The sequence below is a fragment of the Gracilinanus agilis genome, chromosome 2, assembly GCF_016433145.1.
Source record: "Gracilinanus agilis isolate LMUSP501 chromosome 2, AgileGrace, whole genome shotgun sequence".
In the NCBI taxonomy this organism is placed as follows: domain Eukaryota; kingdom Metazoa; phylum Chordata; class Mammalia; order Didelphimorphia; family Didelphidae; genus Gracilinanus; species Gracilinanus agilis.
The window spans coordinates 409021268-409047966 of record NC_058131.1 but is presented as its reverse complement, the minus strand read 5'-3'; the positions used below and the strand labels follow the sequence as shown (position 1 = coordinate 409047966).

Below are 26699 nucleotides of genomic sequence, written 5' to 3'. Positions count from 1 at the left end.
ACAACTGATGCACAAGAAGAGGAAAAAGACAACCTTGTTCTCAAGAAACTCATATTCTAATGGAGGAAACAACAAACAAATATGTGCAAACAAGTTATATATAGGATAAATAGGTAATAAGTAAAGAGGAAAGGTATTAGAATTAAGGGAAGGTATGCAAAGGTTTCCTGTGTAAGGTGGCATTTTAATTTGGCGTAAATGAATTGGGCTTAAAATGGCCAGGGAAGCCAATAAATGGAGATGAGGAGAGACAGCATTCTAGGCATGGGGGCAGGCAGAGAAAATGCCCAGAGCTGAGGGATGGAGTCTTGTTTAAGGAACATCAAGAAGGCCAGTGTCTCTAGATTGAAGAGTATAATCAGGAAATGAGGTGCAAGAAAACCGGAAAAGTAGGAGGGGGCCAAATTAGGAATGGTGTTGGGTGACAGAGGATTTTGTATTTAATTCTGGAGCTATGGGGAGCCATCGGAGAGTAGGGGGTAACATGGTTGGACCTGTGTTTTAGGAAAATTGCTTTGGCCACTGAGTGGAGGATGAACTGGAGAGGGGAAAGACTTGAGGCAGGCAGACCTACCAACAGGCTATTTCAGTATTCAAGACATGGGGTGATAAGGGCCTGTATGAGGATGGTGGCAGTATCAGCGGAAAAAAGGTGGCATATTTGAGAGATGCTTCAAAGGTAAAATCAGCAAGCCTTGATGACAGATCAGGTGTGAGAGATAGAACAGAGTTGAAGATGACTCCAGGGTTGTGAACCTAAGAGACAGAGAGAATGGTATCGTCCTCCATTGTAATAGAGAAGGTAGCAGTAGGGAGGAATTAGAGGAAAAAATAGTGAATTCTATTTTGGACCTATTGATTTTAAGATAGCTCCTGGACATCTAGTTTGATGCCAGATTGAAGGTTAGCAAAGAGGTTAAGGCAATGATGGGCAACCTATTCCCTGAGGGCCAGAGTAGTTTGCCCATGACTGCCTTAAGCAATTCCCTAATCACTACATCTGGATGTGGGGGCATAGTGATTCGGGAATTGCTTAAGGCAGTGATGGGCAAACTACTCTGGCCCATGGGGAACAGTTTGCTCATCACTGGGTTAGGGCAAGATAGGTAGATTTGAGAATCATCATCATAGAGATAATAAGCAAATTCGTGGCAGCTGATGAGTTTTCCATAGTATGAATTAAGAAAAGAAGAGTGTCTAGAATAGAGCTCTGTGTGACTCACAGATGGTGGATCTGATCTAGATAAGGATCCACAAAGGAGATTGAGGAGCAATAAGACAGGCAGAAGGAAAACTAGCAGTTATGTGATGTCACAAAAACCTAGAGAGAAGAGTATTAAGGAAGAGAGGGTCATCAACAGTTTCAAAGGCTGTAGAGAGGTCAGCATGAATGAGGACTGAGAAAAGGCTATTGGATTTGGTAATTAAGAGATCAATGATAACGCTGGAAAAATATTCAAGTTGAGAGCCAAATTGTAAGGGATTGAGAAGAGTGAGAAAGTGGATCACCTATTATAGACAATAGGAAGGATTTAATAAGAGTTTTTTGAGGATGGAAGAGACAAGGAATTGTTTGTAGGTGTTATTTAGCACTACTGTCAACAAGTCTCTCCTCACCCAACTCCTGAAATGGCTGCCTTTGAACTAACTTGCATCAACTCTGTTCTCATCTTTCATGATGATGATGCTATGGATTATAAAGTTATGCTTGTGGAGGATAAAATTAATGCCCCCATTAAAGCAGCAGGTGTAAATGTTGAACTATTCTGGCCTAGATTATTTGCAAAGATCCTATCCAATGTAAACATTGAAAGTCTTCTCTGTAATGCAGGAGTTGATGGATCTTCCCCAGGAGCTGGTGGTGCTGCCCCTGTTGGAGATGCTAGCGCGACTATGCCTGCTGAAAAAGAAAGAGGGGCAAAAAAAGAAGACTGAGGAATCTGATGATCTGTTTGGTCGAATTTTTCTTATAACACTGTATAAAAAGCTTAACTCAACTAAAAAAAAAACAATAGAAAGAGAGAGATTGAAAATAAGTGATAGAGAAAGGATGACTGAGGGGAAAATCTGTTGGAGGAGATAGGATGGAATAGGATTATTTGAGCAGGGAAAGGGGTTAGGTAAGGAGTAAGGTCACCTCATGATAAGAAACAGTGGTGAAAAAATTGTGCCAGAAGACATCTGAGTGATAAGAGATTAAAAAGAGGGTAAGAGCTCATGTTGAATAACTCCCTTTTTTTCTGGAAAAATATGAGGTAAGAATCTCAGCTGAGAGGATGGAGGAAGAAGGAGCCATGAAAGATATAAGGAGGAATTAAAAGGTTTGGAAGTTACTGTGGAGATTGAGGCAAGTTGATGATGCAAGTTGATGATGATATAGGATAGCAGAGAGGGCCCAGCTCTACGTTGTGTAACATAAATTTGTAGTGTTGAATGTTTTTCTCAATCTTAGTTCAACAGCATGTGTATAGAAAAGAAGGCAACAAATTTTGATAGAACTAATTCAAGGTTTAGGCTTTGTGGGGCACAACTGGCAAAATGATAAGGGGATTAAGTACTCAGGGGAGAGAACGGTATAGAGATGAATTGCTTTACCAAGGGTTCAAGAGGGGAAAAGAGGAGAGAATGATTGGTGCAGGGTGGTACTTCAAGAGAATTGAGAGGTCAAAAGATCAGAGGTCACAGTGTGGAAAAAGAATAAAGTTTGGTAAAGGAAGGCAGAGAAATGGTAAACCAAAAGATTATGGCTGAATAATGGGATTTTGGAATTCTTGAATGTGGAGGTAGTACATTTCCGAATGAGGCCAATAACAAGTGTATAGCTTTTTTTGTGTACAGCTAAGGTAAAGCAGCAAAGTAGGTGTGAGTAGCAGAGTGTAGAAGTGAGTAGAGTGAGGAACTGAGAGATCAGGGTATTTGCAAGAGTCAGTATGGATGTTGAAGTCTCCAAGTGTAAAAGGAGAAGTTGGAAAAGAGAAAAATTGGGAACCATGTACCAAATCATTCAGGAAGGAAGAGGAGAGACCTGAAGCTTTACAGACAAAAGCTACCAGGATTATGATTGAAGGGAGATGAAAAGCAAGAGCCCCAAAAGGAGGAGAGGTACTGAGTGATGAAGTATGGAGAAAACCTGAAAGAATATTCCAACTTCCCCTTCTCAACCAGTGAATCAAGGAGAATTGGTAAAGATGTAGCTAATACTGGAAAGGGTGGCAAGGGAGGTCATGTCATCACAATGAAAGCCATGTTTTAGCAACAGCAAGAAGAGGAAAAGATTTATGATGAAGAGAAGTTTTTTGCCAAAGGAATAAGCATGTCAAAGGGCTTAATAGGAGTGGGTGGTGTCTCGTTGGAAAGAAAATAAGGAATCAAGGAAATAAGGCATTTTTACTGAGAGCTGTCTATTTTCTCTTCTTCCTTATCTTATCTCTCAGATGTTTTATACTATCTCTTCCTATACTCCTGTTTCACATGAAGAGGATGCCAGAGCAGGAAGAACCCTGCTACATATTAAAATTATCTCATTCTATCCTGTCTTCTCTAACAGATTGCACTATCACCCTTACTCTTTTACTAATCTTCAATCTCTTTCTGTCTACTGGTTGCTTTCCTATTCTATTCAGACATAACAATGTCTCCCCTATCCTTAAAAACAAACAAAAACTTCACACAGTCCATCCATTCCCATTAATTACTGTTTTATATCTCTTCTTTTTGTGACTATACCCTTTGAAAAGATAGTCAACTGCCTCCACTTCCTTTCTTCTCACTTTCTGCAGTTTGGCTTCCAACCTCATCAGTTAACTGTAATTACTGTCTCCAAAGTTACCATTGATCCAATGGTCTTTTCTCAGTCATCAGCCTTCTTGACCTTTCTATAATTTTTGATACTGTGAATAAACTTCTCCTTCTGGACAGTCTTTCCTTTCTGGGTTTTTACAACACTTCTCTTTCCTGGTTCTATTCCTATGTTAATGCTTTTTTTCTCAGTCAACTTTGCTAGATCACCATCCAAGTTGCATCCATTAACCATGGGTATTTCCAAAGATTCTGTTCTGGGCCTTCTCTTTCCCTCCATACTAGGTCATTTTATGATCTCCTAAGTCACCATGGATCATTTATCATTTCTATACAGATGATTTTCAAATCTATTTTTATTTAAATATTAATTTTTTCCAATTAAATGTAAAAACAATTTAAAAAAACCCCTTACCTTCTATCTTAGAATCAATACTGTGTATTGGTTCTAAGGCAGAAGACCGGTAAAGGCTAGGCAATGGGGGTTAAATGACTTGCCCAGGGTCACATAGCTAAGAAGTATCTGAGGCCAGTTTTGAATCTAGGACCTACCAAATCTAGGCCTGGCTCTCAATCCACTGAGCCACCCAGTTGTCCCCCCTAAAAACAATTTTTAACATACATGAAAAAAATTCAAATCCCAAATTCTCTATCTCCCTGTTTCCCTCTCACCCCTCATTGAGAAGGCACAAAATTTGATATAGGTTATACATGTGTAGTCATGTAAAATGTATTTCCATATTAAAATTAGTCACATTATGAAAGAAAACAGAAACCCCAAAACATGAAAAAGTAAAAATTAGTATGTTTCCATCTGCATTCAAACCATCAGTTCTTTCTCTGGAGATGGATGACATTTTTCATCACAAGTCCTTCAGAATTATCTTGGATCACTACTATTCAGAATAGCCAAGTCATTCATAGTTGGTCACTGTATAATATTGCTTTTATATTACTGTGTTCAGTGTTCTCTGGTTCTGTTCATTTCCCTTTGCAGTAGTACATATAAATATTTCTAGGTTTTTCTGAAAGCATTTTGCTTGCTATTTGTTATAGTACAATAGCATTACAACAGTACAATATATTTCAATCATGTCTCACAACTTGTTCAGCCATTCCCCAATTGATGGGCATCCCTTTAATTTCTGATTCTTTGCCATTACAAAAAGAGTTGCTATAAACATTTTTATACATATAGGTCCCTTTTCTGTTTTCTTTAATTTCCTTGAGATAGACCTATAAGTGGTATTGCTGGGTCAGAGGGTATACATGGTTTTATAGCCCTTTGAGCATAGTTCCAAATTGTTCTCTAGAATGGATTAGATCAGTTCACAACTCCTTCAGCAATGCTGTAGTGTCCTAATTTTCCCGCCTCTCCTCCAATATGTTATTTTCCTTTTCAGTCACATTAGCGAAACTGATATGTATGAGATGGTACCTCAGGGTTGTTTTATTTTGAATTAAATCAATAGTAATTAAGAGCATTTTAAAAAATGATCAAGCTTTGAATTCTTTATCTGAAAACTGCTTATTCATATCCTTTGACCAGTTTTCATTTCAGGAATGACTTGTATTCTTATAAATTGACTCAATTCTCTATATTTTTGAGAAATGAGACCTTTATCAGAGAATCTTGCTATAAAATTTTTTTCAGTTATGATTACTATTTTTCCTTCTCTCTCTCCTTTCACCCTATCCCTCCTCAAAAGTGTTTTGCTTCTGATAGCTGTGTCCTCCAATCTTCTTTCCCTTCTATCAGACTGACCCCCTTCGTGTCCCCTTCCCCTCCTACTTTCCCATGGGTTAAGATAGATTTCTATACCCAATTATTGAATGTATGTATGTTATTCCCTCTTTGAGCCAATTCCAAAGACAGTAAAGGTTCAAGCATTGTCAGTCACTCCTCTTCATTTCTCTCTCCACAGTAAAAGCTCTTTAATGCTTCTTTTATGAGATAATTAATCCTATTCTACCTCTTCCTTACCCCTTCTCTGAGTACATCCCTCTTTCTCACCCCTTAATTTTATTTTTTAGATATTATAACTTCATAGTCAATTCACAGCTGTGCCTTCTGTCTATGTATGCCTACTCTTTCTAACTGCCCTAATAATGATTAAGTTCTAAAGAGTTATAAGTATCATCTTCCTGAGAAGATTTAAATTGATTTTGTATCTCTTTAAATGTTTTTAATAATTAATTTTGTTCTTTAACTGCTTAAATAATCATTCTCTGTATGTAGTTCAGAATTCAGTTGACCTGTAATGGGTTAAGTTTGGAAATCTAGTTCTCTTGCTAAACACTATTCTATTCTTGCCTTAAGGAATTCTACTAACCTTAGGAGATGTAGGTGGCAGACCTAATATCTTTACTCCTCCAAGCTATCCTTCAAGGATGTCTGGTTTCCTGTCCAAAGAAGTCTGGGTCACTCTCTTGCAGGTAGACTCAAACAATGAATACTTCTTAGTCACAGGATAGAAGAGAGGTTGTTGCTAGTGCCTATCCCCAACTTCCAACTAATCATATTGTTCTTCCACTTCAGCTATGAAACTAGTCACATTGCCCTCAATCCCATGATGTTACTTACCCTGTTCTGCTCTTTGTTTCATGATCCCCAAAACTTATAAAAGAGGAGTTTTCTTTTCGCTTAGGGTCTTTGGCTGGAAACTGAGGCAGCCATTGACCCTTTTATTGGTAGGTAGCATGCCCTGTTAAGAAAATGGTATCTTGTCCCCTTTCTTTCCCTCTCTCTCTTTCTGTCTGTGGAGTGCCTGTTAGGGCAGGCTAAAGAGGGCTAAAGTCTAAGAACCATACCACCCACAGTCAATCACAAAAATGGCCCAGAAATGGCATCAAGAAACCCAGGTCACATAAATATAAGTCTCTGAAAGGGGTTGACCCCAAGTTTCTGAAAAACATGTGCTTTGCCAAGAAACATAACAAGAAGGGGCTAAAGAAGATGCAGGCCAACAATGCCAAAGCATCAAGGCCTGAGCAGAAGCCATCAAGGCTCTGAGCACAAAGGCCTCCAAGATCAAGCTCTTCTGGCCCAAGATCTCCAAGGCCAATGCCTGGCATGCTGGCCATAAGTTGGCCACCAAGCATCCAGGCCCAAGGATTGGCATCAAATATTCAGGCTCTAAGATCACAAAACCTGACTCTAAGGTTGCCAGAACCACTGACCCTAAAGCTGCCAAGTCCACTGATCCCAAGGCCATTAAGCCCACTTCCCCCAAGATCACCAAGTCTGACCCAAAGGCCACCAAATCTGATACCTAGAACCCAAAGGCCACCAAGTCTGACACCAAGGCCACCAAGTCTGATTCTAAGGTTTTACTTCTAAAAAAAGAATGGTATCTTGCTCAGAGAACTATGCCTCAGTTTGTCTTTTTTCTCTTAAAAAAATTATTTCCAAGCATCTCTGTCCCACCCTCCCCATATAGAAGGCATCATCTGGCAAACAAATTTGTATATATAGACTGTCTTTCATTTTTCCATTTTTTTCAGTTCATTCTCTGGAGGTGATATTCACAAGCTATTCTTTAAGTATTAAAACTGTAGCAATATATAACGTTCTCTTGGTTCTACTCACTTCGCTATTCATTATCCTATGAAATTCTTTCCAAGTTGTTTTTTTTTTTAATTAGCCTGCTCAGTATTCCTTTTGGCACAGTAGCATTCCATTGCAATCATGTACCACAACATTTTTAGCCATTCCTCAAATGGTGAACATCTCTTAAATTTCTAGTTCTTTGCCACCACACAAAGAATGTTGCTATAAATATTTATAGCATATAGATTCTTTTCATTTTCCGCTGATATCCTAGGGAAACAGACTCAGCTGAGTCTAAGGATATAGCCAATTTTATAACTCTCTGGCCATGATTCCAAATTTCTCTCCAAAACTGTTCTATCAGTTCCACCAAAAATGTGTTCGTTTCCTCATTTTTCCACATCCTCTTCAACATTTGTCATTTTAGCCAATCTAATGGGTGGCCATATGCCAGAATTGTTTTGATTTGCATTTCTCTAATCAGTAATGATTTAGAGCACTGTTTTCATAAACTTGTATGTGGCTTTGATTTCTTCATCTGAAAATTGTCTTAATATCTTTTGCCCATTTATCAACTGGGGGATGATTTTTAATATAAATTTGACAATGTTTTCCATTTTAGATATAAGATTTCTATCCAAGAGGCTATGAAAATTTTCCTCCAAGTTTTCTTTCCTTCTAATATTGCCAACATTTGTTTTACTTGTATAAAACTCTTTTAATTTAATATAATCAAAATTATCCATTTTACAGTGCTCTCCATCTCTTGTTGACTCATACACTCTCCTAATTTACTTATATCTTCTTTTAAATCTAGATCATGTATCCATTTTGACCTTATCTTAGTAAGTGGTGAAAAATATTGGCCTATACCTAAGTTTCTGCCAAACTATTTTCTAGTCGTCCCAGCAATTTTTATCAAATTGTGATTATCGCCAAAAAACTATCTATACTTTTGTCAAATACAAGGCTACTATAATCTTTTACTACTACTTGTTGTATGCCTGCTCTATTCCACTGATTTACCTTTCTATTTCTTAGCCAGTTCCAGATTGTTTTGATAATTACTGCTTTGTAATACATTTAAAAACCTGATACTTTGATGTTCTTACTATCTTGCTCTTCCAAATGAATTTTGTTATTATTTGTTCTAGTTTATAAATTTTTGGGGGTAATTGATTGGGATGGCATTGAATAAGTAGATTAGATTAGGTAGGTTTGTCATTGTAATTATATTGGCTCTGCCCATTCACGAACAATTAATGTTTCTCCAATTATTTCTATATGACTACATAAAAAGTGTTTTATAATTAAATTCATGTAGTACCTGGGTTGTTTTGGTGGGAATACTCTGCTATAAGCTTTTGATTTTCCTTTTCAGTTTGGTCTGACCTGTTTTCCAGCTGTTTGAATTTGGTCTCCAATTTGTTTATTAATTCTTTTGATTTGGGGGCATCTTTTTCTAATTGCCCAATTCTAGCCTTTAGACACTGGTTTTCCTTTTCAATCTGGTCATTTCTGGTTTTTGGTTTACTTGCCTCACTTTCCAATTGTGAAATTCTGCCTTTTAAACTGTTATTTTCTTGCCAGATCTCTTCCATCTTTCTCATGATCTCCGATTTGAGCTCTTCAAGACCTTGTGACCCGTTTTCATTGTTTTGGGAAGGTTTGGATATGGTTACTTGTGTGTTCTCCTCATTTGTTTCCTCTGTTGTCTGGATTTTCTAGTCGTCCCAGCAATTTTTATCAAATTGTGATTATCGCCAAAAAACTATCTATACTTTTGTCAAATACAAGGCTACTATAATCTTTGGGAAGGTTTGGATATGGTTACTTGTGTGTTCTCCTCATTTGTTTCCTCTGTTGTCTGGATTTTTTCTGTGTAAAAGTTATCAAGTGTTAAAAGTTTTTTCTTCTTCATCTTTCTCTTCTGGTTTTCTTGATGATTCTGGCTTGCCATTGTAAGCTGAGTGCCCTCTCAGCTTTATGCTCACGCCCAGGATCTGTCTGCGCTCTTTAAACTCCTGAGGTCTCAGGTCTAGTTGTTTTGGGACAAGCCTCCTAGTGGTCTCCTTGCTTGTTCTTCTGCCTGAAGCTCCTTTAACAGTCTCCAGTAGCTGCTTCTGCAGTCAAGCACCTCTCTGCACTGGGTCCCCACACAATGTCCACTCCTGCACTCAGAATCAGCCCCTTTGTCCGCGCCCCAGTCCGTGCTTTAATCCGTGCCTCAGCCCATGCCTATGTCAGCCCCTTCCCCTGCGCCTGGGTTCAGGATCTGGGCTCAGGGTCTGCGCTCAGAGTCCGCGAGTTCCTCAGCCTCCCGGAGGGTCCCAAGTCTTGCTGCTCCCAGGAACAAGCCCTGGTGAGCTGCCAATGATCCAATGGGTGCCCCAAACCTGCTCTGACTCCCGTGTGCTGGCTTTGGCGTTGTAGGTGGTGTGGGGTGGGGGAGGGGGTTGCTCCGCTTGTGTTTTCATGGGGGCTGTTTCACACCTTTATAGCATGGAAATGTCCCGTTTCCAGGTACCTCCGATGTTGCGCCCTGTTGTGGGGTCCCTTATTTCCTCTGGATTTGTTTTTATGTCTTCTTGAGGAGTCCTATATGCGTGGGTTAGGAGAAGTCAAGCAGCTGCTTTTTACTCTGCCGCCATCTTAACCCGGAACTCCCAGCTATTGTCCTGGCTTAGCCCTTTTATAAATGGTACTTGCTGATGGTTTAAGGTAGATGCTTCATATCATTTTAAGAAAAATCCATTTATGCTTTTTCTAGTGTTTTTAATAGGAATGAGTGTTGTATTTTGCCAATCTTTTTCTTCATCTAGTAATATAGTCATATGGTTTTATTATTTTTGTTATTAATATAACCAATTATGTTGATTGTTTTCTTTATATTAACCCATCCCTGAATTCTTGGCATAAATCCTGTTTGGTCACAATATATAATCTTTGTGATATATTGTCAGTCTCATAGTTAGTATTTTATTTAGGATTTTTGCATTCATATTCATTAATAAGATTGATCTATGATTTTCTTTCTGATTTTGCTCTTCCTGGTTTAGGTATTAGAATCATTATTTGTTTCATAAAGAGTTTGGTAAATACTCCTTATTTAAAATGTGTTATTGCATTCTGGGAAGATAGAGTCTTAGACCGAGCAAATCTTCAGACCTCCACACCCTTTCACACCAAGATAGAAAACAGGGCACTTCTAAAGGAAAGAAAACCAATCTGAAAGCAGGACAGAGCAGGGGGACCTACTGCTGGACAGCTCAAGAGGTACACCAAGAAAAAGGCTTGAATTCTTGAACTGTTGGGTCTGAGGGTATAGAAGAGGAATCCCAGAACCCCTCCCCCATGGGCTGTGCAGAGTCTCCAGTGGCCCCTGAAATCTCCGGGCTGGCAAACACACCAGCCTGGAAAGAGGGCTTTGCTGGCGCTGGACTCAAGGAGTCGAACACAGACACCATGGAGATGGATGGGGGAGAAAGACAGAGAAACACAGAAAAAATGTTTGGAAGATATTTGGCTTAGATGGAGAAAACTTATTAAAAATTAAATTAAAACAAATTAAAAATCCCCAGATGAAAACTAAATTAGAAATACTAAAAATCAAAGGAGAAATTAATAAAATTGAAAGTAAAAGAACTATTGAATTAGTAAATAAGACTAGAATCTAGTACTTTGAAAAAAACAGATAAAATAGACAAAGTACTGGTAAGAAAAAGGAAAGAAGAAAACCAAATTAACAGTATCAAAGATGAAAAGGGAGACCTATAATAAAGAGGAAATTAAGGCAATCATTAAAAACTATTTTGCCCAATTATATGGCAATAAATATAGCAATCTAGGTGATATGGATGAATATTTACAAAAATATAAATTGCCTAGATTAATAGCAGAAGAATACTTAAATAATCCAATATCAGAAATTGAACAAGCCATCAAAGAACTCCCTAAGAAAAAATTGCCAGGGACTCGTGGATTTACAAGTGAATTCTATCAAACATTCAAAGAACAACTAATTCCAATACTATACAAATTATTTGACATAATAAGCAAAGAAGGAGTCCTACCAAATTCCTTTTATGACACTAATATGGTACTGATTCTAAAACCAGGCAGACCCAAAACAGAGAAAGGAAAAACTACAGACCAATCTCCCTAATGAACATAGATGCAAAAATCTTAAATAGAATACTATCAAAAAGATTCCAAAATTGAATGTAATGGACTTCTGTACCAGCAGCAATGCAATGACCCAGGACAATTCTGAGGGATCTATGGTAAAGAACGCTGCCCACATTCAGAGGAAGGACTGCAGGAGAGGAAACATATAAGAAAATTTACAACAGCTTGAACGCATGGGTCGGGGTGGACATGATTGAGGGTGTGGACTCGAAACTACCACACCAATGCAACTACCAACAATTTGGAAATAGGTCTTGATCAAGGACACATGACAAAACTAGTGGAAATGTGCATTGGCCATGGGTGGGGGGAGTGGGGGGGTGAAGAGGAAAGTAGGAGCATGAATCATGTAACCATGTTAAAAATGAATATTAATAAATGTTTAAAAAAAAAGATTCCAGCAAATGATCATGAGGGTTATCCATCATGATTAGGTGGGATTTATAACAGGAATGCAAGGATGGTTCAACATTAGGAAAACCATCTACATAATTGACCATATCAACAAGCTAACAAACAAAAATCATATGATTATCTCAATAGATGCTGAAAAAGCCTTTGACAAAATACAACATCATCAGCATTCCTATATATTTCCAACATATCATAGCAGGAAGAGTTGAAAGAGAAATATCATTTAAAATCACCGTAGACAATATAAATACTTAGGAATCTGTTTACCAAAACAAACGCAGGAATTATACGAACAAAACACTTTCCAAAACAATTAAAACTAGATCTAAACATTTGGAAAAACAATGAGTGCTCATGGGTAGGATGAGATAACATAAAAAAATGACCATTCTACCCAAATTTATTTACTTATTTAGTGCCATATCTATCAAACTACCAAGAAACTTTTTTACTGAATTAGAAAAAACTATAACAAAGTTCATTTGGAAGAACAAAAGATCAAGAATTTCAAGGGAAATAATGAAAAAAAATGTGAAGGAAGGTGGCCTGCCAGTACCAGATATTAAGCTATACTATAAAGCAGCAGTCATCAAAACAATATGGTACTGGCTAAGAGACAGAAGGTAGGATCAGTGGAATAGACTTGGGGTAATTGACGTCAGCAAGACAGTGTATGATAAACCCAAAGAGCTAAACTTTTGGGACAAAAATCCACTATTTGACAAAAACTTCTGGGAAAATTGAAAAAAAATATGGGAGAGATTAGGTTTAGATCAACATCTCACACCCTGTACCAAGATAAATTCAGAATAGGTGAATGACTTGAATATAAAGAAGGAAACTGTAAGTAAATTAGGTGAACACAAAATAGTTTACTTGTCAGATCTCTGGGAAAGGAAAGATTTTAAAACCAAGCAAGAGTTAGAAAAAATTACAAAATGTAAAATAAATAATTTTTATTATATTAAATTAAAAAGGTTTTGTACAAACAAAAACAATGCAACCAAAATCAGAAGGGAAACAAGAAACTGGGAAAAATCTTTATAACAAAAAATTCTGACAGAGTTCTAATTACTCAAATATGCAAGGAGCTAAATCAATTGTACAAAAAAATCAAGCCATCCCCCAATCGATAAATTGGCAAAGGACATGAATAGGCAATTTTCAGATAAAGAAATCAAAAGTATCAATAAGCACATGAGAAAGTGTTCTAAACCTCTAATAATAAGAGAAATGCAAATCAAAACGGCTCTGAGTTTTACTTCACACCTAGTAGATTGGCTAAAATGACAGCAGGTGAGAGTAATGAATGTTGGAGGGGATGTGACAAAATTAGGATATTAATGCATTGCTGGTAGAGTTGTGAACTGATCCAACCATTCTGGATGGCAATTTGGAACTATGGCCAAAGAGCTCTAAAAGGTTGCCTGCCCTTTGATCCAGCCATACATTGCTGGGTTTGTACCCCAAAGAAATCATAGGGAAAAAGACACGTACAAAAATATTTATAGCCACGTTCTTTGTGGTGGCAAAAAACTGGAAAACAAGATTATGCCCTTCAATTGGGGAATGGCTGAACAAATTGTGGTATATGCTGGTGATGGAATACTATTGTGCTCAAAGTAATAATAAACTGGAAGAATTCCATGTGAACTGGAATGACCTCCAGGAATTGATGCAGAGTGAAAGGAGCAGAACCAGGAGAACATTGTACACATAGACTGATACACTGTGGTAAAATAGAATATAATGGACTTCTGTACTAGCAGCAATGCAATGACCCAGGACAATTCTGAGTGATTTATGGAAAAGAATGCTATCCACATGCAGAGGAAGAACTACAAGGGTGGAAACACAGAAGAAAAATAACTGCTTGAACACATAGGTTGATGTGGACATGAGTTGGGATGTACACTCTAAACGACCACCCTAGAGCAATTTTCAATAATATGGAAATAGATTTTGATTGATGACACATGAAGAAGCCAGTGGAAATATGTGTCGGTTTGGGGGGGGAGGGATGGGAAGGAGGGGAAATTAAGAACATGAATCATGTAACCATTGAAAAAACTATCTAAAAAATAAAATTTAAAAATAAAATAAAATGAGTGGATTGGGAAAAAAATTAGATGTGTTATTTCAAATAATTTATTTAATACTGGAATTAGTTTATCTTTGAATGTTTGGTAGAATTCACTTCTAAATCGGGCTGGTCCGGATGCTTTTTTTAAAAAGGAAGTTCAATTATGACCTGCTTGATCTCTTTTTCTAAAATAGGTTTATTTAACTATTCTATTTCCTCTTCTTATAGTCTATGCAGTTTTTTATTTTTTTAATAAATAATCTTCCATTTCACATACATTGTTACATTTGTTTGCATAGTATTGAGCAAAATAACTCCTAATAATTGCTTTAATTTCATTGTTGGAAAACTCACCCTTTTCATCTTTAATACTAGTGGTCTGGTCTTTTTCTCTCTCTTTTTAAATTGTAATTTTTAGCCAATGATTTTTTTTTTCACAAAACCACTCCTATTGTTTTTCTTAAATTTCACTCATGACATTCCCATCTAGGAATGAAAACAGCTTAACCTTATTGAATCTCTTATGCTTTCTGTTTCCTGTTTACCTTTTTATTCTTTTCTTGAATCTTGTATTTGAAAGTTAAATTTACTATTAAGTTCTGATCTTTTCAAAAGAAATGCTTTGGTCCTCTATTTTATTAAATATACGTTTTCACCTTGAATGATTAGATTCAGTTTTGCTGAATAGATGATTATTGGTTGTAATCTTAGACTCCTTTGCCCTCTGAAATATCATATTCTAAGCTCTCTGAAAGCTCTCTGATCATTTAACATAGAGACTGTTAAATCTTATGACTATGACTGTGACTCCATAGTACCTGAATTGTTTCTTCCTGGCTGCTTGTGATAGTTTATCCTTAATCTGTGTGCTCTGGAATTTAGGTATGATATTCTTGGGAGTTTTGATTCTGGGATCTCTTTCATGAGGTGGATAATGGATCCTTTCAATTTCTATTTTTCCCTCTGTTTCTAGGATATCAGGGCAGTCTTCTTCAATAGTTTCTTTTTTTTTTTTTAAATTTTAAACCCTTAACTTCTGTGTATTGACTTATAGGTGGAAGATTGGTAAGGGTAGGCAATGGGGGTCAAGTGACTTGCCCAGGGTCACACAGCTGGGAAGTGTCTGAGGCCGGATTTGAACCTAGGACCTCCTGTCTCTAGGCCTGGCTCTCAATCCACTGAGCTACCCAGCTGTCCCCTTCTTCAATACTGAAATATGTCTAGGCTTTTTTTTTTTTAGCATGATTTTCAGGTAGTGTAATAATCCTTAAATTATTTCTCCGGGCTCTATTTTCCAAGTCAGTTGTTTTTCAACAAGATATTTCATATTTTCTTCTATTTTCTCATTCTTTTGTTTTATTGTTTCTTAATGTCTAATGGAATCATTAACTTCTACTTGTCCAATTCCATTTTTAAAGGAATTATTTTCAGTGAGCTTTTGTATTTCCTTTTTTTTTTTTTAATTTTTTTTTAATTTTAAACCCTTAACTTCTGTGTATTGACTTATAGGTGGAAGAGTGGTAAGGGTAGGCAATGGGGGTCAAGTGACTTGCCCAGGGTCACACAGCTGGGAAGTGTCTGAGGCCAGATTTGAACCTAGGACCTCCCGTCTCTAAGCATGGCTCTCAATCCACTGAGCTACCCAGCTGCCCCTTGTATTTCCTTTTCCATTTGATCTATTCTGTTTTTTAAGATGTTATTTTCTTCAGTATTTTTTGTGCCATCTTTTCTAAACTGTTGACTCCTTTTTCATTATTTTATTTTGTCATTCTCATTTCCGTTTCCAATTTTTCCTCTACTTCTTTAATTTGATTTTTAAAATCCTTTTTGACTTCTTCCAGGAATTATTTTTGGCCCTGAGACCAATTCACATTTTTCTTTGAGGTTCTAGTTGTAGCTTTTGACTCTGATGTTTTCTTCTGAGTTTGTGTTTTGAGCTTCCCTATTACCATAGTAGCATTCTATTGTCGAGTCCTTCTTTTTTGTTGTTTTTGTTATTGGCTCATTTTTCCAGCCTTTCCTTGACTTTTTGAGGCTTTGCTTGATGTTTTCTGGATCTCGTCCTCATCCACTGGTTCTGTTCTTTGGTCCTTACCCCCACAGAAACTTTCAATTGTAGCTTTTTTTTCTCTTGTATACTCACATTTTACGTTTTTTTCCCCCCACCCTATGGACTATATTTACTTGCTCCTCTGTTGATTTACTCTCTTTCTACTGTCTTCCCTAGTTTCCTTCAAGTAGGGTAAAATTCTACCTACTGCAAAAAAATTTTCCTGGTCCCGGCTTTATGTTAAGTGCCTCCTTCTGCGAGTATCTCCAGTTTACCCCATATATACCATATATGTACATAGTTGTTTGTAGGTTGTTTCCCTCATTAGACTGTGAATTACTTAAGAGTAGGGCCTCTTTTTGCTTTTTTTTCCCCCTTGCCCCAGGTCTTACCACAGTGCCTAGCATATAGTATGGCCTATTTAATAAATGTTTGTTGACCACTGACTAGTTACAGTATAGTCTTTATTTCACCCTATAGAAAATGAAAGTATATGAAGGACTCACTCGACCCCAGAAATAATCAATGCAATTCTCTTCCCTCTCTAGTAAGTTCCCACTTTTACTGTTAAGACCTAATTCAGGGCATCCAGCCTTATGGTACAACCTCCTACAGACCTAAGGCTTCTCTGGAAAGGAAACTTGGAGTTGTCAGAGAAGCAGTCTCTTTTGAATGAAACTGAAGTGTCTAAATAAGTTATGGCTACAGTGCAAAGCAAAGTTCAGATCTTTCTTTGGTATTCCCTTCTAGAAACATTATTCCTTGCTTCTCCTTCAACTCCAGCAGCCATGTACTTAGTGACACACTTCTAGAGACTGACAGTGCTTAGGAATTCCTCTTCTCTTTCTAGAATGATGTATCCCAGAACTCTCAACTTTACGTTGTGAGGTAATGCTAAGGCAGGCATTTTGTGGAAAGTTGGGATTCAGGATCTCCTATAGGATCTGCAACCATTTTTTCCCCTAATACTTACAGATACTATAGTCAAAAGAGATGATAATAAGGGGAAAAACATTCCAAACCATGTATAGGAGATAAATATTGAAAAAAGTCTCTTTCTTGCATATAGTAATGTAGATATGACATTTTAAGTATTAATATTTCAGTAAAGTGAAGTAGTAGATTCTTTTTAGGACAGTTAGTCAAAAGATAATTCAGTTTCATCTATAAATATCTGTAAAGTGAAAAATATGCAAATAAGGAAGACCTTATATACCTTTACTGCAAATTCAGCCCTAAGAATTCCCATTTCAGTATTCTATCTTGATGGTATGATCTTAGTTACAAAGATATTAACTTTAAAAAAGACATAATTCCAAACATACTAGACATCAAAAATATAAATAGCTAGTGTTTTATGCCACGAGGAATGCCTGTGACCATATTCCATTTTAAAGTATTAAGTATAAAAAGTACCTTTGTTGATAATTCTATTAGCTTAAAATATGCTTTCTATATTAATATGCAAAATTGTGTTTTAATGTTGTTTTACTTTTTTTTGAATTTCAACATAATCATTGAGATAAATCTGCTCAATCTGTCACCTGACCCAATTTAAAGTTAAGTAAGCAACATGGCTTAAGTACTTAATACTAATTCATTCTGTTAATAATGAATTTAGTATTTATTACAATTATATTTCCTAATAAAATTTAAAAGTTCATCTTATATTTGTTTTGATAATCAAAAATTTCCTATCCTTGTGAAATATACACGTAAGAGATACTTTACATAATACTTTAATGAGTATTCTTTTTGGAATTTTAGAATAATTTGGATTACTTATTATATGACCCTAATAGACACAATACTGATTAGATCCTTATCAGGTCAAATAAAATAACTCAAGATTTTTGTTAGTATTAATAAAACAAAAAATCAACTGACCAGAAACAGCCCACATAGCTTCATCAACTTGTGGTATATCTTCTGTGATGTTATAAATGATAACATCACATTCCAGTAGGTGCAACAGCAGCTCTTCTCGTGAAAGATTCTAAAGTGATGAGACCACCAAACTGAAGTCAGTAGCAAGAAGTAAACAGAGTAAAATGAAAATATTAAGGTTAAATTGAGGAATCTAACTTAGTATTATAGTATAGGGTAATATGAAATACATCTACATAGGAATTTCTACTTAAAATTATACTTCTATTAATTATATGGCTTAATTTTTTAAAAATTTTTCAGTTATATATAGAAAATATTTTGGAAAATTATTTTCTGACATGTTAGGATTCAAGATTATCTTCTTCCCTCCCTTGGCCCAACCCCTCCCTGACATGGCAAATAGTCTGATATAGGTTACACAGTGTTTTCAAGGAATATATATTTCTATATTGCTCATGTTGTGACAGATGATACTTATCAGATATACAATAAAACATGATGGAAATAAAGTGGAAGATGGTATGCTTTGATCTGCAATCAGACTCCAATTGTTTATTCTTTGGCTGTGGAGAACATTTTCATCCTGAGTCCTTTGTGGTTATCTTGGAAACTTGCTTGCAGATAATAGTTTAGTCCTTCACAGTTGATCATCATATAGTATTTCTGTTACTACATTTTACTCCAAGTTCTGCTCACCTCATTTTGCATTAATTCATATGTCTTTCCAAACTTTTCTGAACTTGTTTTGTTTGTCATTTCTTATGATGCAACAGCATTCTGTTACAACTATGTATCACAACTTGCTCATCCATTCTCCAAATGACGGACAACTCTTCAGTTTCCAATTCTTTGCCACGACAAAAACAGCTGTTACAAATAGTTTGGTACAGGTAGAGATCCTTTCTCCTTATCTCTGATCTCTTTGGGACAAAATTCTGGGTCAAAAGTTATATAAAATTTTATGGCCCTTTAAATTTAGTTCCATATTGCTCTCCAGAGTGGTTATATCAGTTCACAGTTCCAACACAGTGTATTAGTGTCCCAATTTTCCCACATCCTTTCCAACATTTATCATATTTGTTATTGGTTGTGGTAGTCAATATGATAGCTATAAAATGGTATCTCAGAATTGTTTTAACCTACATTTCTCTAATCAACAGTGATTTGGAGCATTTTTTTTCACATGACTATAGATAGTCTTAATTTCTTCCTCCGAGAACTGCCTGTTCATATTTCTTGACCATTTTTCAATTGAGAATGCATTGTATTCTTATAAAGTTGACTTAGTTCTCTCCATATTTAAGAAATGAGACCTTTGTCAGAGACACTTGCTATACATTTTCCCCCCACATGGGTTATTTCCCTTCTAATCTTGGCTGCATTGGTTTTCTCCGTACAAAACCTTTTTAAATTTAATATAATCAAAATCAAACCAAAAAATAAGAAAGACGTAAGAGAGGTGAATGAAATCCTAGAAAAATTAGATTTAATTGATAAGTGGAGAAAAATAAATAGGGACAAAAAGGAATACACCTTTTCAGCTGCACATGGCACATTCACAAAGATTGACCATGTTATAGGGCATAGAAACATTGCAAACAAATGCAAAAGAGCAGAAATAATAAATGTAACCTTCTCAGATCATAATGCAATTAAAATAATAATTAATAAGGGCACCTGGACAGGCAAATCCAAGTGGAAATTAAACAATATGATTCTCCAAAACCAATTAGTCAAAGAAGAAATCATAGAAACAATCAACAATTTCATTGAAGACAATGACAATGATGAGACATCCTACCAAACTCTGTGGGATGCAGCCAAGGCAGTACTCAGGGGGAAATTTATATCCTTGAGTGCATATATTAACAAATTAAGGAGAGCAGAGATTAATGAATTGGACGTGCAACTCAAAAAACTAGAAAGTGAGCAAATTAAAAATCCCCAGATGAAAACTAAATTAGAAATACTAAAAATCAAGGGAGAAATTAATAAAATCAAAAGTAAAAGAACTATTGAATTAATAAATAAGACTAGAAGCTGATATTTTGAAAAAACAGATAAAATAGACAAAGTACTGGTCAATCTAATATAAAAAAAGGAAAGAAGAAAGCCAAATTGACAGTACCAAAGATGAAAAGGGAGACCTCACCTGTAATGAAGGGGAAATTAAGGCAATCATTAAAAACTATTTTGCCTACTTATATGGCAATAAATATAGCAATCTAGGAGATATGGATGAATATTTACAAAAATATAAATTGCCTAGATTAACAGCAGAAGAAATAGAATACCTAAATAATCCCATATCAGAAAGAGAAATTGAACAAGCCATCAAAGAACTCCCTAAGAAAAAACACCAGGACCTGATGGATTCACAAGTGAATTCTATCAGACATTCAAAGAGCAACTAATCCCAATACTATACAAACTATTTGACGTGATAAGCAAAGAAGGAGTCCTACCAAATTCCTTTTATGACACAAATATGGTACTGATTCCAAAGCCAGGGAGATCAAAAACAGAGAAAGAAAACTATAGACCAATCTCCCTAATGAACATAGATGCAAAAATCTTAAATAGAATACTAGCAAAGAGACTCCAGCAAGTAATTAAGAAGATCATCCACCATGATCAGGTGGGATTTATACCAGGAATGCAAGGATGGTTCAACATTAGGAAAACCATCCACATAATTGACCATATCAACAGTCTAACAAACAAAAATCACATGGTTATCTCAATAGATGCTGAAAAAGCCTTTGACAAAATATAGCATCCATTTCTATTGAAAACACTGAAAAGTATAGGAAAGAAGGACCTTTCCTAAAAATAATAAACAGTATATATCTAAAACCATCAACAAGCATCATATGCAATGGGGATAAATTAGAAACCTTCCCAGTAAGATCAGGAGTGAAACAAGGATGCCAATTATCACCTCTATTATTCAACATAGTACTAGAAACATTAGCAGTAGCAATTAGAGAAGAAGAAGAAAATGAAGGTATCAAAATAGGCAATGAGGAGACCAAGCTATCACTCTTTGCAGATGATATGATGGTCTACTTAAAAAATCCTAGAGAATCAACTAAGAAGCTTGTAGAAATAATCAACAACTTTAGCAAAGTTGCAGGATACAAAATAAATGCACATAAATCCTCAGCATTTCTATATATTTCCAACACATTAGAGCAGCAAGAGGTAGAAAGAGAAACACCATTTAAAATCACTCTAGACAATATAAAATACTTGGGAATCTATCTACCAAAACAAACACAGCAATTATATGAAAACAATTACAAAACACTTTCCAAACAAATAAAACTGGATCTCAACAATTGGAAAGCCAATGACTGCTCATGGGTAGGATGAGCTAACATAATAAAAATGACCACTCTACCCAAATTAATTTACCTATTTAGTGCCATACCTATCAAACTACCAAGAAACTTCTTTACTGAATTAGGAAAAACTATAACAAATTTCATTTGGAATAACAAAAGATCAAGAATATCAAGGGAAATAGTGAAAAAAAAATGTGAAGGAAGGGGGCCTAGCAGTACCAGATATTAAACTATACTATAAAGCAACAGTCATCAAAACAATATGGTACTGGCTAAGAGACAGAAGGGAGGATCAGTGGAATAGACTTGGGGTTAATGACATCAGCAAGACAGTGTATGATAAACCTAAAGAGCCCAACTTTTGGGACATGAATCCACTATTTGACAAAAACTGCTGGGAAATTTGGAAAACAATATGGGAGAGATTAGGTTTAGATCAACATCTTACACCCTACACCAAGATAAATTCAGAATGGGTGATTGACTTGAATATAAAGAGGGAAACAATAAATAAGTTAAGTGAACACAAAATAGTATACCTGTCAGATCTCTGGGAAAGGAAAGATTTTAAAACCAAGCAAGAGTTAGAGAAAATTACAAAACGTAAATTAAATGGTTTTGATTATATTAAGCTAAAAAGCTTTTGTACAAAGACAATGTAGTCAAAATCAGAAGGGAAACAACAAATTGGGAAAAAATCTTTATAACAAAAAACTCTGACAGGGGTCTAATTACTCAAATATACAAGGAGTTAAAGCAATTGTATAAAAAACCAAGCCATTCCCCAATTGAAAAATGGGCAAGAGACATGAATAGGCAACTTTCAGGTAAAGAAATCAAAAGTATCAATAAGTACATGAGAAAGTGTTCTAAATCTCTAATAATTAGAGAAATGCAAATCAAAACAACTCTGAGGTATCACCTCACACCTAGCAGATTGGCTAAAATGAAAGAAGGGGAGAGTAATGAATGCTGGAGGGGATGTGGCAAAATTGGGACATTGATTCATTGCTGGTAGAGTTGTAAACTGATCCAACCATTCTGGCTGGCAATTTGGAGCTATGCTCAAAGGGCTATAAAAGAATGCCTGCCCTTTGATCCAGCTATATCATTGTTGGGGTTGTACCTGAAAGAGATCATAAATAAACAGGCTTGTACAAAAATATTTATAGCTGCACTTTTTATGGTGACAAAGAACTGGAAAACGAGGGTATGTCCTTCAATTGGGGAATGGCTGAACAAATTGTGGTATATACTGGTGATGGAATACTATTGTGCTCAAAGGAATAATAAACTGGAGGAATTCCATGTGAACTGGAAAGTCCTCCAGGAAGTGATGCAGAGTGAAAGGAGCAGAGCCAGAAGAACATTGTACACAGAGACTGATATACTATGGTAAAATCAAATGTAATGGACTTCTGTACTAGCAGCAATGCAATGACCCAGGACAATTCTGAGTGATTTATGGAAAAGAATGCTATCCACATTCAGAGGAAGAACTGCAGGAGAGGAAACATATAAGGAAAACAACTGCTTGAACACATGGGTTGAGGTGGACATGATTGGGGATGTAGACTCAAAACTACCACACCAATGCAACTATCAACAATTTGGTAATAGGTCTTGATCAATGACACATGTTAAAACCAGTGGAAATGTGCATTGGCCATGATTGGGGGGGAATAGGGGGGTGAAGGGGAAAGTAGGAGCATGAATCATGTAACCATGTTAAAAATGAATATTAATAAATGTTTTTTAAAAAAATTAATATAATCAAAATTATCTACTTTATTTTTTTATAATATTCTCTATGCCTTGTTTTGTCATAAGTACTTCCCTTATCCATAAGTCTATTTCCTCCAATTTGTTTATGGTGTCATTCTTTATTTCTCGATCACATATCCATTTTGACTTTATTCTCATGTATGGTGTGAGTTGCTGGTTTCTGCCATATTGTTTTGCAGTTTTTCCAGTAGTTTTGGTCAAACTTGTTTTAATGATCATTTCTTTATAGTATATTTTGATATCTAGTATGGCCAGGCTTTCTTCCTTCATTTTTTTTTTTCAGTGAGTCTCCCTTGATATTGTTGGCCTTTTGTTTTTCCAGTTGAATTTTGTTACTTTTTTCTAGCTCTAGGAAATAATTTTTGGGTAGTTTGATTGGCATGGCACTGAATAGGCAAATTGATTTAGGTAGGATTGTCATTTTTATTATATTGCCTTGTCCTATCCATGGGCATTTACTAAGTTTCTAATTGTTTAGATATGACTTCATTTTCATGAAAAATGTTCTGTAATCGTCTTCATATAGTTGCTGGGTTTGTTTTGGTAGGTATACCTCCGGTATTTTATATTGTCTATAGTTATTTTGAATGGGATTTCCTTTTGTACCTCTTGCTGTAGAATTGCTGATGATTTACGTGGGTTTATTCTGTATCCTGCAACTTTACTATCATTGTTAAATGTGTTTTTTTAAATCAGTTTTTTGATTGATTCTCTGGGGTTCTCTATGTATACCATCATATCATTTACAAAGAGTGATAGTTTTGTTCCCTTGTTGCCTAGTCTAATTCCTTCAATTTCTTTTTCTGCTCTTATTGCTATTGCACATGTGGTATGAGAGTTGCAGTTTGGGCACTTGTTCTCTAAAAGGTTAACCAGCACTGATTTAAGTCCTAGCTATCACCCTTATCAGTCTTATAAACTTGAACAAGTCACCTAACTACAGCTTCCTCATCTGTAAAATGGAAGTGTAGGAGTTAGATTACTAAGATCCCTCACAACCTCCTATAATCCTTTGAAAATGTGCACATGGAAGAAAGAGACAATCTTTATCATGGAAGGAGGAGAGAAAATGAAACATAAAATGAAATATAATAAAAACTAAATATAATTGTTAAATTGTTGATTGATTTTAATGAAATTTTTGAGAGTTCATATGACTGTAAAGAGGGAAGAGTTACAATAGAATACATTTAAGTTTAGAAGAATCAGAAGACTTCTAGTGTGTTGGATAAATCTTCTTGGGAAAGAAATTGTTTTTATCAGTGGAAAAAATACTCTTTTCAATGGAATATAATATTAATATAGAGTAAATAATAAACTTGTTCAAAAACAGTTGTTTTTGTTGGGCAGTGTAAAAATCTTGAAGGCAAGATCTAAATGGAATGACTAATAATGAGGAAGCATTGTTGCTAAATTGAATATCACAACGAAGAATCACATTCTTGCCTAGCATTGTTTTGGGGCTTCATCTAATCCAAGGCCCTCATTTTACAAGTGAGGAAATTGCAGCCCAAACAGTAAAGTAGTAGTGGTGGGATAAGACTCACAATTCAGTGCTCTTTTTATCATAACACAGTGTCTCTTTTATTTATTTATTTATTTATTTACTTGCTTACTTATTTATTCATTCATTCATTCATTTATTTAAAATTTATTCTTTATTATGAATTTAATAATTAAGAAACTTGTTTTTGAAACCCCAACTTTATATTATATAGTTTGTTTTTTAAATGTCAAATCAGGCTTAAGACACTAACACCAACATTTCCCAGCTTATGTCTCCTTTTGGACTGCCTTTATTCTGTGCATTTTAAAGCTTTATTGATGCTCTTTTCTTTCTTTTATTTTCCATCACTTTCCACTAAAATCAATGTGCAATTGAAGTCTTCTCTTGTAACAAATAAGTATAGTCAAACAAAATAAATCAATATACTTGCTATGTCAAAATTGTATGTCTTAGTCTGTACCTCCATTCATTCCATCACTTTTGTCCCAAGGTAGAAGGCATCATCATCATCATCATCATTCTTCTGGTCATGACTAGTGATTGTGTTGATCAGAGTTCTGAAACTCTGAAAGGTTGTTTTCTTTGTACATTACTGTTTGGGCATCACTACATCTTCTATTCACATTGGTTCCATGTTAGATTAATATTCTGCATTGACTGAGAGTGTTATTATCTATTGTGCATTTTGGGGTTGCCAGGATGGCCTCCCTGCCTACAAATATCTCTTATATTGGGCCAGTCTCATTTCCTGAAATTCCATGATCTTTTATTTATGGTTTTAATACACTGGCAAATATCAGTCCTGAATAATACAGAATATGTTAAAAGCATAAGTTAAGGGACAAGGAACTTTTAAGTTTGAATCCCAAATATAATATTTCTTTTTTCTATAATTTAACCATTTAGACTGTAATGACCTCTTCACTTTTAAAATGAAGAATATTTATTAGCCACAATGCAAGTAGATATTTTTTTTTCTCTTCCTACAAGGGTACACAAAAATGAGAGGGGCCCATTTTAAAGTTGTGAACAAGGACATTATTTCAATCCCTTTTCCCATCCTTGTCAAATTAGCCCAGACTTACTACATATGTTTCCAAGGCGAATTCTGGAGGCTTGCTTTCAGGATCAGAAAGGGTTCCTACTATTTGAAATGCACCTTCCTTTGGTCTAGCTGTTGAGCCGTCTGCACCAGCTGACTTGCTTTCAACATCCTCTTCTTCTTCTTCTGCTATTTCTTCAAGTGAAGCCCCAACTATACAGTTAGACAAGTACTACAAGAAAACCAGAAACTATTCCAAGTACAAATAACAGTTTAAAGAGAAGTCTTACTCCCCCTGTGACATGGTCTTTTTTTGGAGGTGGGGTAGGGGAGGAGGGGAAGGAAGATCAGAACCTGTGATTTCATCAGTGTAGGGCATCTGATGCAGGTCAGCATCTAATCTGCAATTTATAGTCTTAGATTCTTGTGCCTGGCATTGCTCCTGGAACATAGAAGGCATTTAATAAAAGTAGTTGATCAGAAAGTTACCTGGGGACATTGAGAGGTTAAGTGATTTGCCTGTGTTCATACAGAAAGCATGTGTTACTGTGACAGTTTAAATATTCAAAATTAAATAATTAGCTTAACTTGTACCTTTTTTTACAGCACTTATCAAATAATCTATTTTATAAGAAGATTTAAAAATACATTTTTATCTCTACCTGATTTCTCCCATCTCCCAATCTTAGAGCCAGAAAGGACCTTAGATATTTTGCTGTCTAAACCTTTCATTTTATAGAAGGAGAAATTGAAGAACTTAGAGGTAGGGGACATGACCTACCTAAGGTTACATAGAGTTAGATAATAGTTGAGTTGGGCTTAGGGCTCAAGGATTCTGACTCCCAGATTGAATCTTCTTGCTTCTATACTGTACTGGAGTACAGGCTTTGAGTATAGTACAAACGAAGGGCTGTATGCCAAGTAAAAGCCCAGTCTCTCTACCGATGGGCTTATTACTAAGTGATGACTTCTTTAGCCAATGCAACCCATGAAACATTAGTTCTCAGTCCTGTGCCACCATCTTCAGCATCTATAGATATAATTG

General features: G+C 35.8%; 1 protein-coding gene across 1 annotated transcript in view; it reads right to left on the bottom strand.

The window, feature by feature from the left end:
• Positions 1-26699, bottom strand: part of AK7 (adenylate kinase 7) — a 159687-nt gene that overhangs the window by 118205 nt on the left and 14783 nt on the right. Inside the window, exons 2-3 of the mRNA XM_044661875.1 lie at positions 25698-25886; positions 17971-18079 (exon numbers count right to left, since the gene is read on the bottom strand). Of these exons, the coding sequence (XP_044517810.1) occupies positions 17971-18079; positions 25698-25886 (298 nt within the window). The remainder of the gene's footprint in view (positions 1-17970; positions 18080-25697; positions 25887-26699) is intronic.